At 42.3% G+C, this 16,935-nt stretch overlaps 1 protein-coding gene and 1 pseudogene across 1 annotated transcript; one reads left to right on the top strand and one right to left on the bottom strand.

The window, feature by feature from the left end:
• Positions 1-4,398: 4,398 nt before the first annotated feature.
• LOC117709520 (PRAME family member 12-like) lies at positions 4,399-6,609 on the bottom strand. Its single transcript, XM_034503956.2, has 3 exons — positions 6,299-6,609; positions 5,246-5,836; positions 4,399-4,966 (listed from the first exon to the last, which is right to left on the bottom strand). Exons 1-3 carry the CDS (start codon positions 6,583-6,585, stop codon positions 4,399-4,401), a joined length of 1,446 nt encoding a protein of 481 aa, XP_034359847.2. The 5' UTR covers positions 6,586-6,609.
• A 5,126-nt stretch (positions 6,610-11,735) lies between these two features.
• LOC117709336 (E3 ubiquitin-protein ligase ZFP91 pseudogene) lies at positions 11,736-13,469 on the top strand (annotated as a pseudogene).
• The last annotated feature ends 3,466 nt before the right edge of the window (positions 13,470-16,935 follow it).

The following is a 16,935-nucleotide window of genomic DNA, read 5'->3' as shown; positions in this document are numbered from 1 at the left end:
GTTTCAAAGAATATGGTATCTTTCAGCCTTGGAGTGACTCCATTTTATAACAGTAGATTATTCCATTTGTGTTCAAATGCTGGGACTGAATAATCAGTCTTATATGTGAGTAAACTTATCTTCATGAAACACTGCCACCCATGAGCTGGGCAAAATGAATGATGAATTGAATCAGGAATGGGTTGTTGGGCATTCTATAGAGATGATTTTAAATTTTCATGTGCAGATTTTGCTAGTTGGAGCAGAGCTTCATCCTGTGGCACTGGAATTTAATATGTAGACACAGCTGGCCTCCAATCAAAAACTGGCTTACCGCTGCCTTCAATGCAGAAATGAAAGACATGTCCACCATATTATTCTCATGAATATGTTTGTCATGAATTTAAAGGCTCACAACTTCAAGTATTAGAGTATAAAAACCGTTTTTATTTTATTAAGTCAGAGTCTCATGTGTCCATGGCTGGCCTCAAACTGACTAGGTAGCCAATAATGATCTTTCTACACTTGTCAACTTCCACATTTTTCTGATTTTTCATTTATTTAAACACTTCTGTTCAAAATAATAAGAAATTGCCAGAAGAGATGGCTGAGTGGATGAAAGCCTTTGCCATACAAACCCAAAGGACCTGAGTTTGATCCCTACTGTGGCAAAAGAGAACAAAAGTGCAAAAGATGTCCTCTGGTGTCTACATACACATCATGACATGCATAAATCAATACTCACAATGGAGTAAACACACACACATACAGAAAGAGAGAGAGGCGGGGGGAGAGAGAGAGAGAGAGAGAGAGAGAGAGAGAGAGAGAGAGAGAGAACACTACACACATGAGGTTAGAATTGTAGTCTTAACATCCATCACACTGGTGGAAGACAAATGCCCATTTTCTAAAAGGTATCTAAAGGTCACTGGCCCAATTCATGAAATACCATTAACAGAAGACAATATCAACAACACAAGCTCAGTCAAACCATCTTTTTTCAGGGACATCTCTGTCTATACACTGAAGGCCTGGAATCAGCCATAGACCTGAAGAGAGTGGTAGGCCTAGCATGCATGCCTGCTAGCACCAAGTCTTGGGTCTCTGTGGAAAAACACTAGAAGCTATTACAAAACCTAGAAGCTATTGTAAACAAGCAGTTTTGGTAGATAGTTGCCAGGCTCTAGTCATAGACCTTGTAGATAGGTGACCTTGGTAGATAGTACCAACTTAGATTAGGACAAGTGAATCATAGGCAGAGTCATAGTGTCCTGTCCCCTGAACCTTCACCCAGCTGATACACTGTTGTGGAAGATATCTGTACTCCCTCTGAACACCTAAATTCCTCCATCATCCTCTTCCCTACATCCTGCCTTTTTTAAATATAACCCCTGTGTGAAAAAGTAAAAATTACTGTTTGATCAGCCTATAGACAAGCCGTGTTTCTTTGCATTTTGCCTGCCCCCCTCACACACACTGCTCTCTTTCAGGTGACCTCCCCAGACCTCTGTTTAATGTCTTGTTGGGCAGGTCAATCTTTGCTACTATAAGGATGGTTTATACATCAAACCACCATAACAGTATCAACACCAGATCACACAGCCATCATTAAAAAATGAAGTGTGGAGGCTAAAGAGATGGCTTAGTGATTAAGAGCACTGGATGCTCTTCCAGAGGAGCTGGGTTTGATTATCAGCATCCATATAGAGGCTCAATCATCTTTAACTCCACTTCTAGGGGATCCAACACCCTCACCTCACCTCTATAAGAACAAAGCATCCTTGTAGAACATGTACATTAATACCCAAGACACTCATACACATAAATAAATATAAATTTATTCATGAGTCTCTCTGTCTGTCCCTGTCTCTCTCTCCACAGCCAGAGAGAAGAGTGTCTTGGGGAATTGTGAAAGAGGCTCTAGGAAAAAAAGCCCGAGTGCCTTTTACCTAAAGTGTATTCTGTTTTCTGGATTGTATTGTTACCTAAAGTGTATTGTGCTTGGATGTGATTTCATATCTTCTGCAACAAACATCTGTGTTTAGTTTAGAAGACAGGTTTATTCTTGTTGAATTATGGAAATAGCTATAGAACCCAATCTGGTGAAAGGATATGCTGAGTGCTGTCTTCAGTGTACCCTGAATCTAGACAGGGCCTTGTACCTTGCTTTTCCAGATATAATCTACAGTATGTGCCAGGAAATTGTATTTAAATTGGTCTATCCTAAGAAAGCTCTGTATTTAATATTTAGTGTGTACTTATTGATGTTTATTTACATGTTCTTTGATTGTGTTTTTCTGAACTCAAACAACTTCCCTTGTATCATTGTTTTCTTTATTACATTTGTGTAGCAACCTACTCTGAAACTAAAGTCTGCAGCATTACACTGCAGTGTGCCTCATTCTTTAAAGTCTTCACATTCCAGACATGCATAAGTCAACAGAACATTATATATGCTGGGGAGATTACTGGCCACAGGCTAGCCAAAGAAGTGAGCTCTAGGTTCAATAAGAGACCCTGTCTCAAAAAGCTTGGGTCAAGAAAAAGTGTCTACCTCTATGTAGGGAGCCGCAATATAATCTGCCACCCCAAGTTGGCGCTAGCCTTGTGTTTTCCCAGAAGTAAACAATTATCTGCGCAGATGCAAAGGCAGAGAGCCTGCCAAAAGTCACTGAATGTTGGGTGGTGAGCTAACAGCCCATCAGAAGTGAATACGTCACTCTAGACTGTATTTAAGCCAGGCCCCTTCCACAGCTCAGCCCTTCCGCGTTTTCCACGTGTGGATTACAGATTAAAGCCTGGTCTGCAGTAACTACCGGATCTCTGCGTCTCGTGTTTTATCTTCCACGGATGCAAGGCTCGGGGGTGCGCGTTAGACCTCCGGACTGCACATAGGCATTCAAACATGCACATTGCACACACTCAAACCCTTCCTTCAGCATAGAAAACTATTAAATTCTGCTAAGCATTGTAGTAAATAGCTGTGATCCTATAAGGGTGGGGCAGAAAGATCATCTATTAAAGACTAGCTTGAGGCCAGATAACCTTCTCAGTTCTCCATTTAAAAATACTAAGGATTTTTATAATACATATATACTAAACACATAATGCCACATGCCAAAAGAAGTACTAGCTTTCTTAGGAAAGAGTCTCCATCATAGCACAGATGCCTTCTCTGAACCGAGGCTCCCTGCATGAACATCATGTGCTTTGTAACTGCTGAGCCATCTTGTAGGACCTTTTCAGTTCACGTTTTTTTTTTTTTTTACTTTTGTTCACATTATAAGTGAGAAGGAGGTGCTTCAGAGTCTCTCATGGTATATGGAACTCAGCATTCACCTACAATGCTGGGACTACTACCATATATTTTTATGTGGATGCCTGCACTTTACATAGCATACCCACCATTGCAGACTTATGGAGGTGAAAGGTCAATTTTGGGAGTCAATGTTCCCCTTCCATCATGTGGGTTTCATGCATGGATCAAACTCAAAATTGGTAAGCTTGGCTACGGGTTTCTTTGCACATTGAGCAGTCTTGGCTGCACATACTTATTTTTTTCCTTTTAAACTATTTTTATTTTCACTCATGTGAAGGTGTGTCTGTGTGAATACATGCCAGCTGTGTATTGCCAGTTGAGGCCATAAGAGGAGATCAGGTCCCTGGAAGTGGAGTTAGAGTTAGCAACTGCCATGTGGGTGCTGGGAATCACACATAGGTCCTCAGTACTCTCTACTGATGAGCCATCTCAAACTCCAGGGTTAATGTTCAAATGCCTTCTTCTGAAAACTGGCTTCTAAAATATTGTAAAGATGGGAAAGGCAGCACCTGTTGAACCTTTCTGCAGAAGTAAAATCCCTCTAAGAACAGAACACCACACACTGTGTATGGGGATTTTGCCAGCATGTTATATTTGTGTACCAAGCATGTGTCTAGTTCTTGAGGAGGCAAGAGAGGTATCAGAGTCAGAGCCTCTGGAACTATATTTAGAGATGGCTGTGAAATGCCTGGTGGATGTCAGGAATCACAGTCAGGTGTCTGGTAGGAGAAGGCAGTGCTGTTATCTACTGAGCCACCTCCACCTAGAGTTTTAATAACAGGTATTTATTTATTTATTTATTTATTTATTTATTTATTTATTTAACTAACCATGACTACTATACAATTATAGTCCATTTTGAGAATTAAATACACAAGTGACTGGCTGAACATCTAGTCTTGGACAGATCCACATCTTGAAATGCATGAATGATTCCATTAGTCATTTCTCCTCATATTTCCACTCTCTAGATGTCAAAGTCAGCCTATTTGTTTCCAACACATTGAACAATATCCAAAGACATGTGTTCAGGAGCCCCTTGGTCATAGACTTGTCCCTAGAGTTTCATTTCTTAGTAACCAAAAGCAACCTTCTTCTATTTACTGCCAACAATGGCAAAGTCTGGTCTCCATGTTATAGATACAGCGCTGTAAACATTGAAGGCATAACTGAGAGGCAAAAGAGACAGACTTGGGCTGCCTTAAAGTACAAAGTATGTTCATAAGCTCAGAAGAAAGCTGGGAAAATTTCTCTTCTCTGACAACAAAACCAGTTTCATAGCACTCCAGAGGAGCAGGGTAAAGCTCGACATTCAGCTGCTTTAGGTCAGCTGTGTGATGCAGAAAGTTGCTTAGGACAGCCATGGAGATGTCATTGTCATAGAAATACACCTCGATGAGCTGTGAGCACTGACTCAGGGCAGGGAAAAGTGCACTGAGCTGAGAGTCTGTCATTCTACAATGTTCTAATTCCAGGGTCTTCAGAGTGTCTGCGACTTTTTCTAGGAGAATACTGAGAGGCACAAGACTCAGATCATACAAATTGATACCTGCCAAATGCAGATGTTTGAGATGATGGAGGCTTTGACACTGGGCAAAGGAATCCAAGTCTGACTGTGAGAACTTGCAGAGAGTAATGGACAGGAACTCCAATGGGGTCTTCAGACACCTGAGGAGAGACAATGGGATTAGTTTGGCATAGAGTGACAGGGCTAACCTAGAATAGGGGAAACCACATATCAGGAGTCAGTGATCCCGTAGGATGGCAGTGAGCATCCAGTGCAGCCTGTTGGAGTCTTCCACTCAGGTCACACCATTCTAGTTTGTTAACAGTGACCATCATGATAAGACTTGATCATTATTGCTAAATCTACAATGGCCACTCATCTATATGGGAAACAAGGAACGTTTGCTGTGGAATCAAAAAGAGCTCTTCCTCCTTCCTTACCTAAGCAATTCATTCAGGTGGTCCTTTAGAAAGTAGACATCAATCATGTTGAGATGCTGGAGACAGTTGAATTTGGAGAACTGAGAAATGAACTTGGTGACTCTCTTCTCCTGTGTGTCTGTTGACATAATTGGAATATTAAAGTGCTTTTCATGTACTTCTGTTAGAAGGAGTTTACGAAGATGTTTCATCTGACCCAGGCAAGGTGCAAAGCATGCCAGTGTGGACAGATTCCACCCTGTATTCAGTTCTAACTCCTCAATGCACTCTGGCTGGAAAATTTTCAAGACCTTCCTGACGGTGTACATAGACAATCCACTTATCTGCATCTTCACACAGCACAGGTGCAGGGAACCTCTTCTCTCCTGTGCCCACTGCAAGAGATAAGTTTGGTATTCATCCACATCAAACTCAAGGTGAAGGTCAGTGACCACCTTCAGACGTTGCCTCAGTGCATATCGATGAGGGCGTGTTGGTATTTGCTTTTCACACACAGTCTCTGCTGAGCGGTCTCCATCAACTGGTCCAGCTGAAACATCCCAGAAGTCATGGTGCACATTCCTAAGGTCTAGCACTTGAAGCTTCTGTCTTCTGTGGGTAAAACAGGTAGAAGTTTAAGGAGGATTAGCCATTAGCCAGCTTTTTCTAGACATCTTTCTTGTTAGCTGCTAGCTTTTCTACTCTGTCTGTCTGTCCTCTATAGATGTAAGTTTCCAGTGCTGGGTCTGCATATAGCAACTCAAGCCTGCTGGGCAAGGGCCTTATCTGCATTTGGAGATCTGCCCTGCTTCCTCCATTTGTTACTCTGGACTTCTGCTGTTCCTATATCTATTACTTGGTAGAGATACAGGGTCATGTAGCTACATGGGTTCCAAGGTGTACTGCATACTTAATGGACATTTGATACAAGGACTCAACAGCTGTCCAGGACTCTTTAAGATGATGCCAACAGAAGCCTCTGATACATCTTTGACCCCATTCTTCATGAACACCAGATGTCCTTCTCCCTACACTTAAATATAAGTCATTTGGCATTACATGGTTATTGCTTACCTTGGGTGAAAATTTCCTGTCAGCTGCATGTCTACACCATCCAGCACAGCTTGCAATATCATCATGTCATGGAATTTCATCAGTGCCCCCACAGGGAGGCAGGGAAAGGGCCAGGCTGCCACCATTGCCTTCAGTATCTTTGTGTGTCTGCCAATGAAGGCTGCCTTGAAGAGTGGTGGGAAGAACACTCTCGGCAGCTTCTGCAGAGCAGACATGGCCAAGGCTTCATTCTTCAACAGGCTCTCTACTGCCAAGCTCTGGAGTGTGGGTGGGACCTGGAAGCTCATCTTGATGAATCTTCAGTCAGAATGGACCTGTTGAAGCATTCAGAAATCCAGTTTTCAAGATATGTCTTGGGAATCTGTAAATCCCTGCATCAAGGAATCACCAAAGTGCCAGAGTCTCTGCTTTGGCCACAGTGTGGAACTCAGCATGTCCTGTTGTAAGATATGGTGGTCACAAAACCAAACCCTTATCACTCTCTGCATATAGGGTCTCTCACAAGAATCTGCATCAGTGCACAAACTAACCATTGGCATATGAGGTAACAACCACTTGTCTTTGCTCCTCTGAATCTAACTCCCTTTTGGAAAGGTTGATCAGGGGCAAGCAATCTGATCAGCATCTTTTATGTGACAAAACATGCACTGATCATATTTCAAGTTCCTCAAGTAACGGATTGCCATTGTGTAGTGGTAGCACATACCTTTATTCTAAGCACTCAGAAGGCAGAGGCAAGGAGATCTCTGTTAGTTTGAGGCCAGCTTAGTCTACAGAGCTAGTTCTAGGACAACTAATGATATACAAAGAAACCTTGTATGGAAAACTAAAAACTAAAGAAAGAAATGTAGAAAGGAAGGGAGTAAGGAAAAAAGAGGAAGGAAGGAGAAAAAATGGTGCGTAAGCATCTGCCAGACTCTGAAATGTAAAGCCAAACCTCATGGGTCCTCAAAGCAGCCATGACTGAATGAGAGCATCCAGAAAGACTGTGAGTCTGAGGTGAAGATGCCAGTGTAGGGGGCTACAAGGAAGGGGATTTCCCATGTTCATTGAGGTCTAGGAAAAGAATGACTTTAGGAAAACCATCTAGATTTGTTTCCTTTTTAAAATATGTTGTTGCCTAGAGTGGAGGCTACAGTGAAATTGGGCACAGTTCAAAACCTGAATGGAACTCATTTTGTAGCCTAGGCTTGCCCCCAACCCCCTCGCCATGGTCCTAACTGTCACTGGGAGGATTAGAATACTCTGTTTTAGCAACAACACCTGGCTAGTGCACTTTACTTGTAAAATACTGCATAGCTGCCAGGTGTGGTAGTAGGAGCCTCTAATATCAGCATTTTAGAGGAGGAGTAAGGAGGATTCTGGGGAAAGTTAAGCTACATATTATACTTTCACACCTCTCCTGAGTAGTAGATTTCAAATAACATATGATAGGAAATGGTTTGGTTGTAGGGTTTGTGGTGGTTTGAATATGGCTGGGTTTGTCTCCTGGAATTAAAGATATATACCACAATGCCTGGGCCTAGTTTTTTAATGGTCACTATGCCTAAAGATCTGGATCAAAAGAGTGTGTCTTCCAGCCTCAAAATCTGGATTACACATGTGCCCTCCATTTCTAGATTATATTTCTTTCCAGATTAAAAGTCCAAACTACTCCTTGTTTGACTGCAAACACAAAAAATAAGTTTAGCTGGGTGGGATCTTGCTCTGAGATCACCACTTTCTCTTAATCTCCTAAGCACAGGATTAAATTCTATTCCATGTCCTGGTGCCCCTTTATTATTACCTAAACTATATATTTTGTGGTTTTCCTTTCTAAGCTTGCTATAATTGATAAAAATGCTCTTTGTGATAGTAAGCCAGAGGACAAAGTCTATGCTGGCCTTTGCTGAGACTTCCTTTGTCAATGCAATTAATCTCATTCTCTTCACCTTAGCCTTAGCCTCAGGCAGACTCTTCAGACAAGGGCAAAAGGCAGCCACATTCTTCACCAAAATACCACAAAAATGATCACTAGGCCACATACTAAAATTCTTCTCCACTGAAACCTCTTATGGCAGGTCTGCACAGTTCAAATCACTCTCAACAACCAACTCTTCCATATTCCTACTAGGACAGCCCATTAAGCCCCACTTAAGGCATTCCATGACTTTCCAGATGCAAAGTCCAAAAAACCCACACTCTTCCAAACAAAAGCTTAGGCCTATGACAACAATACTCGAGTCCTCGGTAGCTATTTAGGGTCTTAGGGTTTTACTGCTGTGAATAGAAACCATGACCAAGGCAACTGTTATGGAAACATTCAATTTGTTCTAGCTTATAGCTTTAGAGTTTTCATCCATTATCATCACAATGGGAGCATGGCAGTGTCCAGCCAGGCATGGTGCAGGAGGAGCTGAGAATTCTATGTCTTCATTTGAAGACCATTAGGGGAAGACTGGCTCCCATGTGGTTAGAAGAAGGGGCAAGACAACATCTCCTAATAGTACTCAAATGAACCTATTAACATGAAAATTCCAGTGCAATGTGAATTTCTCATTAACACCAAACCCAATAGAAGCAAATTATCATCATTTTCATCATCATCATTTTCGATATATATATATATATATATATATATATATATATATATATATATATGAATTTGCCCTATTTTATTTTAAATCCAGCATCTTGAAATGTAGTTGAGTTAGTAATATGCCTGTCCAGACTGTGAGAGGCCTCCTGATAGAGGAGAGTGACAAGTGACTTACCTGATCAGGATACTGGTGAGAGAGGTCCTATTCCCAGTGAGGTCAGGCAAAGACTGTAGACTCCAGAACTCTGTCTTAACCCTTTTATACCACACCCAACCTATGTAGCCCCACCCCTAAGAGCAAGATTCCATCTTCTGGATCTTTGTGATTGGTTCTTCTTGTGGTAGATGTATTGAATCATAGTTGATTGTGTGAACTCAAAAATAGTAAATTAGAAAGTGAAGAGTCTACTGATTGAATTGTTTAGTGTGTGTTTATATACTCAAATGTGTGAGGGTTTTCTAGTGTGTGTTTTCTGAGTGTAAATATAGCTGTCTTCTGAGAGGCTCTGCCAGAGGCTGCATATACAGAGGAGGATGCTGGCAGCCAACTATTGAACTGAGCATGGGGTCCCCAATGGAAGAGTTAGAGAGAGGAATGAAGGAGCTGAAGGGGTTTGTGGCCCCATATGGACAGTGACAATACCAACTAACCAGAGCTTTTAGGGTCTAAGCAGCCAGCCTGGGAATACACTTGGAGAGATCCACAGCTCCAGCCATATATGTAGTGGAGGATGGAGGAGGCCCTTGGTCCTGTGAAGGCTGGATGCCCCAGTGTGGGAGAATGCAAGGGTGGGGAGGCAGGAGTGGGTGGTGGTTCACCCTCATAAGAAGCAGGAGGAGGGGGATGAGATAGGGGGTTTCAAGGGTGATGGGGAAAGGGAATAACATCTGAAATTTAAATAAATAAAATATCCAAAAAAGAGAGAGAAGCAAAGATAATGAGTTCAAGGTTTACCTATAAGTAATGTTTTGCAGCCTGTGAGCCGGTTGTATTTATGTTTTGGGGGGAAGAGAGAGAGAGAGAGAGAGAAACAGAGAATAGGCTCTGAATTTGAAAGAGCAAGGGGTATGTGGGATGATGTGGTGAGAGGAAATTGGGGGTATGCTGTAATTATATTGTTAATTTCAAAAAATAAAAAATTTAATTAAAAATTTTTAAATCTGTGGCTTATTTAAGTTTCCATGTTCCCTTTGCATGTGCATTTGAGTTTGAAGTTGACCACCATGGTTCACTTCTGACAGTAAAACTTTGTCATTGACCTGTCTTACTGGACACATATGATTAAATCAGGAATTTTAATAATTTTGTCAGTGATCCATTTATTTTGTTGGAGACTTGGTTTGGCTTGATAAATTGGCTTTATGGGGAACTCTTTATGTGGATCAAGCTGGCTATAAACAGAGTAATCTGACTGTCTCCACCTCCTGAGCGCTAAGCCTATATGTATGAGGCCTCATGCCTGGTTTCTTTTTTTCTGTTGTTGTTTTTGAAACAGCCAAGAGTAGCATGTAATCAACTCTGTTCACAAAACAGGCTCAATGTGAGATCTTCAGTATAATCATCTGAGAAATCAAGAAGAAATGCTGGGAGTTTATTTTGCATCATTAAGTGGTTTCCCCCATTTATGCACATCCAAACCTTCTAGATAGGAGATGAAATGGATAATTTTCTAGATACTGCATACCAACGTTAAATCAGAATCAAGTAAACTATCTAAACAGACCCATAACACCTAAGGAAATAGTAGCCGTCATTAAAAGGCTACAAACTACAAGAAGCACAAGGACAGACCGTTTTAGTGAAAATTCTCTCAGACTTTCAAAGGAGACCTAATGCTAGTGCTTCTCACACGATTCCACAAAATAAAAGCAGAAGAAACACTACCTAATTCATTTCATGAAGTCACATTTACACTGATACCTAAGACATACAAAGACCCAACAAAGAAAGAGAATTTCAGTCCAATTTTCTTATGAATGTTGGTGCAACAATTCTCAATAAAATTCTGACAATCCAAATTCAAGAACATATCAAAAGGATTATACACAATGATCAAGTAGGTTTCATTCCAGGGATGCAGGGAATGGTTCAATATACTGAAACCCATCAATGTAATCCCCTATATAAGAACTCAAAGAGAAAATTCACATGATCATCACATTAGATGCTGAAAAGTCCTATGATAATATACAACACAGCTTCATGTTAAAAGTCTTGAAGAGATGAGGAATTGAAGGCACATGCCTGAACTTAATTAAAGCAATATAGATCAAACAAGCAGCCAACATCAAATTGAATGGAGAGCAACTTGAAACAATCTCACTAAAATGAGGAACAAGGCTGCCCACTCTATTTTTTTTTAATACAACATTGGAAATTCTAGCTAGAGCAAATAGACAACAAAATGAAGTCCCTGGGATATAAATTGTAAAGAAAGAATTCTAGGTATTACTCTTTGTGGATGATATGAGAGTATACATAAGTGGCCGCCAAAATTCTGTCAGAGAATTCCTCCACTTAAAAACAGCTTCAGCGCCCGGTGGCACACGCCTTTAATCCCAGCACTTGGGAGGCAGAGGCAGGAGGATTTCTGAATTCAAGGCCAGCCTGGTCTACAGAGTGTGTTCCAGGACAGCCAGGGCTACACAGGGAAACCGTGTCTTGAAAACCAAAAAAAGGTCGCCCTAGGAACCGGTGGAGGGGTAGAGGGGCGGGGGGGGGGGTGGTAAAGGGGGGAGGAGGCGCTGTGGAGTGAGGGAGCCCCACCCTCTGGGAGCAAAGGGGGTCAGGGAGAGCTGTGCTGCGGTCAAGGCAGCCTCCACCGCCTGGGAAGCAGGGATGGGGATGGACGAGCCCCGATGCTGGGGTAGACGGAGGAGCTGCGATTCCCGGAGCAGCAGGACCAGGAAGGGGGCCCTCCCGCAGCGGCGACCAATGCTGCTTCAATCTAGCTCAGGCGCGGTGCAGCAGAGGCACCTGTAGAAACCACGAGCAGCCAAGGGCTGAGGCGATGTCCGGACCGCGGCCGCCGCCGCCGCTGTGTCCCGCCTGAGAAAGACCGAGTATCCCAGCTGGCAGAGGAACAGCCCCAGCAACAGGCCTCCCGACGACGGTCCCAGGCATCAGCCCGCGGCCGCCAAGCCCCGTCTCCCGCTCAGGGCAAGAAGTGTCTGTGACTCCAGTGTATAGAAAAAATAACAACTGATAAAGAATTATGTTTTCATCTAGATCCCAAGGAAGAGAAAGATGATTCTGTCCTCCCTCGGGAAGTTTCCATTACTGCAACTATACCTAGCCGGAGCTGGCACAGTAGTAGCAGGACCTCTGTCTCTCCCCTTCCAGACAGTGAGAATACTCGGAGCTCTAGGTCCAAGACTGGCTCACTGCAACTTGTCTGCAAGACAGAACCAATTACAGATCAACTTGATTATGACGTTCCAGAAGAACATCAGTCTCCCGGTGGCATTAGTAGTGATGAGGAAGATGAGGAGGAAGAAATGTTAAACAGTGAAGAGGAAATACCATTCAAAGATGACCCAAGAGGTGAGACTTACAAGCCCCACCTTGAAAGGGAGACCCCAAAGCCACGGAGGAAATCAGGGAAGGTGAAAGAAGAGAAAGAAAAGAAATAAATTAAAGTGGAAGTAGAAGTAGAGGTGAAAGAAGAAGAGAATGAAATTAGGGAAGATGAGGAGCCTCCTAGGAAGAGAGGGAGAAAGCAAAAGATGACAAAAGTCCACGGTTACCCAAAAGGAGAAAAAAAGCCTCCAATCCAGTATGTCCATTGTGAGGTAGAAGGATGTGGGACTGTTCTTGCTCAGCCTCGCTATTTGCAGCACCATATTAAATACCAGCATTTGCTGAAAAAAAATATGTATGTCCCCATCCCTCCTGTGGACTTCAGGCTCCAGAAACAACTTTTGCGACATGCGAAGCATCATACAGACCAGAGGGGTTATATCTGTGAATATTGTGCTCGGGCCTTCAAGAGTTCCCACAATTTGGCAGTACACTGGATGATTCATACAAGCGAGAAGCCATTACAATGTGAGATCTGTGGATTTACTAGTCGACAAAAAGCATCTCTCAATTGGCACATGAAGAAACATGATGCAGATTCCTTCTACCAGTTTTCTTGCAATATCTGTGGCAAAAAAAATTGAGAAGAAGGACAGTGTAGTGGCACACAAAGCAAAAAGCCACCCTGAGGTGCTGATTGCAGAAGCTCTGGCAGCCAATGCTGGCGCCCTCATCACCAGCACTAACCCAGAGCCCCTGACACAACCTGCAGATGGTCAGGGGCTTCCTCTTCTTCCTGAGCCCTTGGGAAACTCTACATCTGGAGAGTGCCTACTGCTAGAAGCTGAAGGGAAGTCAAAGTCATACTGCAGTGGGACAGAACGGGTGAGCCTTATGTCTGACGGGAAGATCTTTGTGGGAAGTGGCAGCAGTGGGGCTGGTCATGAACTCGGATATACTCGGTGCTATCACAGAGGTTCTGATTGAAGATACAGACTCTACTACTGGACCCTAGTGCAAAGGAAGACTTTGGGCACTGGGGCAGTGCAGACTTTGTGTTTAAAAGATAAAAAGGACAAAAAAATTAAAGCATTTAAAAACCTAGTAAAATAACTGAAGGGCCTCTTCTTTGCATTGTGGATCACAACACACACACACACACACACACACACACACACCCCATCCCCATTCCCTGAACTCCTTTTCCTCATCCTTAAAATATTGATGTAGCCTTTACCAGAAAGGTTGATTAAAAAGCAGCAACATACTAGGTTCTAGCCAGCAGCAGACTTCCTGCACATTGGCAGATCTCTTTTTTTCCAACCTCTAACTTTGATGTGCTCTGGATCAGCTTTGAACTCATAATAGTATATTACTATCATCTAAATCTTTTCTCCTCTACTACTGTCCTATGGCTCTGGCTTCTCCCCACTGCAACAACCAACACTTATCCTCAAATATTATATAATTCTATTTTCTGGAGGCTGGCAGCTTGACTTGGCACTTTAGGGCCCCTTGGCAGGATGCTGTTAAAACAGCACATACCTCTCACCCCTCTTCCATTACTCACTGGGTTTGGGGAAGGAAGGATACATGGGGACCACCTCCTTCCCTTTCAGTGGATCCCAGCGCCTCAGTTCCCCCCATGTCTGAACCTCCATAATGCTCTTAATGGTGCTCACTTGCTTGGAAGCAGGCTCCCAAGAGAGGGGACTGCCCTCTGTACAGTCTTTCTGGCTTTAAGATAGGGCTCTCTGTCAGTGAGAAAAGTCCCAGGATAATGGCAGAAATTTGCACTTTGAACATGTGTGTTTTGTGTTGTGGAACCTGAGATTCCTTATTTATTAATGGAAAGTCTTATTTTGGTGGGGGGAGGGTTTTTGTTGCTATGTTTTGTGGGGCTGGGAGAGTAGATTATTCTGACATGGGATCCTTCCTACAAGAGGTATTCTGAAGGCAAGGCTTAGAAGTTAAAGAAGCACAGCCAGCCTCTAAAATCATAGTTCTCCAGTGGCCTTTAAAGAAAGCTGGTCCTCAGCACTAACAGAGTCACTTCAGTAGCCTAGTGCTTTTTTGAAGCCTTAGGAAAGTTTGATAGGTTTGTGGTAACTAGTGTGCTCTTGGAGATTTTAAGAGCATTCGAGATACAAGAATCTTGAGGGGATGAGGAATGTTGGTCAAGGTCTGGATCACAAACAAAAGAATTTCTTCTGTGAATTTATCTTCTCTTGTCTTCACCATTTCTTTGCATATATATCCCTGCTGGCCCCTTGTGTTGATTTTGGTTTTTGTTTTGTTATTGGTCATTCCAGCTCTCAGTTAGTGGAAGACCAGACCCTGTTATTCATGAAGGAACAAAATCTAAAAGTTTTAGAGATTTGGTTAAGAGTAAACTGTTCTGTCTTATGTCCTCTTTAGAAGAGAGAAAGCTTCAATAACAAAAACAAAAGCAAAAATCTGTACGATAATGTTTTTTTTTGGGGGGGGGGTTCCCTGGAATTATCTATTTTCCTCTGAGTAGAGACTTTAATGCCTTGTGGATTGTTTATTACTGTCATTGGGAGACACGGATCCTGTTTTTACATGCTTATACCTCTCAGAAAACTAAAACCCTAATTGAACTCATCATTTGAAAATTAGAAGTGCAGTTCTTCCCTGTGTACTTCAGAATCAGCCATTGAAGACTTGGCCAGTTGTTGTCAGAAACACATGATGACTATTGGGAAAAAAAAACAACCAGCTTTAGCAATGTGGGTAGATACAAAATTAACTCAAACAAACCAGTAGCCTTCTTCCATACACAGGACAAAATGGCTTTAAAAATTAGGGAAATAACACCCTTCACAATAGTCAAATAATATAAAATATCTTGGTGAAACTGTAACCAAGCAAGTGGAAGATAAGTATGAGAATAATGCCAAGTCCCTGAAAGAAGAAATTGAAGATGATCTCAGAGGGGGAAAAGTTCTCTGATGCTAATGGAAGTGTAGGATTACTATAGTAAAATGGCCATTTTACCAAATGTAATCTCCATGAGAAGTCCAACTCAACTCTTCTCAGATAGAGGAAGAGCAGTTCTCAACTTCATATGGAATAATAAAAATAACCCAGGACTGCAAAAAAAATCCTGAACCAAAAAAAAAAAAAAAAAACAAAAAAAAAAACAAAAACCAAACATTTTTGTGGGAATCTTCCTGACCTCAAGGTCTACTAAAGATCAATAATGATAAAAGCCACATGGTATTGGTAAAGAGACAGACTAGTTGATAAATAGAATAGAATCCAAATAGACCCAAAAATATACCTGCATATCTATGGTCATTTGATCTTTGACAAAGAAGCCAAAACCATACAGTAGAAAAAAGACAGTATCTTCTACAAATGGTGCTGGTCTAACCTGAAGTCTGCCAGTAGCAGAATGTAAATTGATCCATTTCTATCTCTTTATATGAAGCTCGAATCCAAGTAGATCGAGGACCTCTACATAAAACAAGATACACTTCCGGCCCACAGACCTCTAGCTCCTACTTAGGAGACATGATGTCATTGGTCTCCTCCAACGACACAGCCAGGAGGCCAAGCAATTTAAGCAGCCACTCCAAGGCTAGCCCCACAGCAGTACAGGTTCAAGCTGATTGCTGCATTTCTCCATGGGCCAAACATGGTCAGACACTGTAGGCTGCTGAGGAACAAGAGTTGGGGAGGCCTCAACTCCAAACTCAAGGCAGGTGGAAGTGAGCAGTGAGGAAGGCATTTGCTTCCTTGAGTCCATTCTCTCTCTCGCCCGTTCTTCCAGGTTGCAATCCTCCTTGTCCCTCACGAATAACCTAGGGCCCGCAGGTCGGGTCACTTGTGTTTCCTTCTCTCTGTCTCTCTGTCTACCCAGAACTTTCAGAATAACACACCTAGTGTTTAAAGATTATAGACACTTCAGCTTCCTGAAATCCTGTTCAAAATACTACCCAGATTCTCTTGGAAAGATGGCTCAAAGTTTAAGATTGCTTGGTGCTCTTCCTGGAGAGGACTGTTTTATTTTGTATATCTATAACCATCTGTAACTCTAGCTTCAGATGCTCTGACAATTTTATGTGCTCTCTGGGAATACTTGTACTCGTCTGCACATACACAAATCATACACATGACTAAAAAATTAAAATATTTCAAAGAATAAAACAAGTACCATTGTGGTGGCACACACCTTTCACTCCAGCACTGGGTTGGCAGAGACCACTGGCAGATGTCTGAGTTTTTGGCCAGTAGAGGAACAGGCTGGAGGATTCTGAGTGGTTTCAGTTGACAGGTTTAATTACCTCTCAGGATATATACTTCCCCTTTGTTAGGGAATGTATAGATTCTAGCCATGTCCTCAAAGAAGGAAGAATTAAAACCCTTTGGATACAAGGTTTCGTTTTTTACTCTTGTTTTTCTTTTCTTTTTGTAATTTTTTTAACCTATTCACTTTACATTCCACTCACTGTCCCCCTCCTGGCCACCTCCTTTCACAATCCATCCCTCATCTCCTTCTTATATAAGTGGTTG

Source organism: Arvicanthis niloticus, chromosome 5, assembly GCF_011762505.2.
Source record: "Arvicanthis niloticus isolate mArvNil1 chromosome 5, mArvNil1.pat.X, whole genome shotgun sequence".
Taxonomy (NCBI): Eukaryota; Metazoa; Chordata; class Mammalia; order Rodentia; family Muridae; genus Arvicanthis; species Arvicanthis niloticus.
This window is presented reverse-complemented; position numbering and strand designations above follow the sequence as displayed.

Coding starts and splice junctions, on each gene's coding strand:
- LOC117709520 (XM_034503956.2), bottom strand. CDS start 6,585: ATGAGCTTCCAGGTCCCACCCACACTCCAGAGCTTGGCAGTAGAGAGC. Junction 5,837..6,298: donor ACAGGAAATTTTCACCCAAG/GTAAGCAATAAC, acceptor TTTTACCCACAG/AAGACAGAAGCTTCAAGTGC. Junction 4,967..5,245: donor CACCTGAATGAATTGCTTAG/GTAAGGAAGGAG, acceptor GTCTCTCCTCAG/GTGTCTGAAGACCCCATTGG.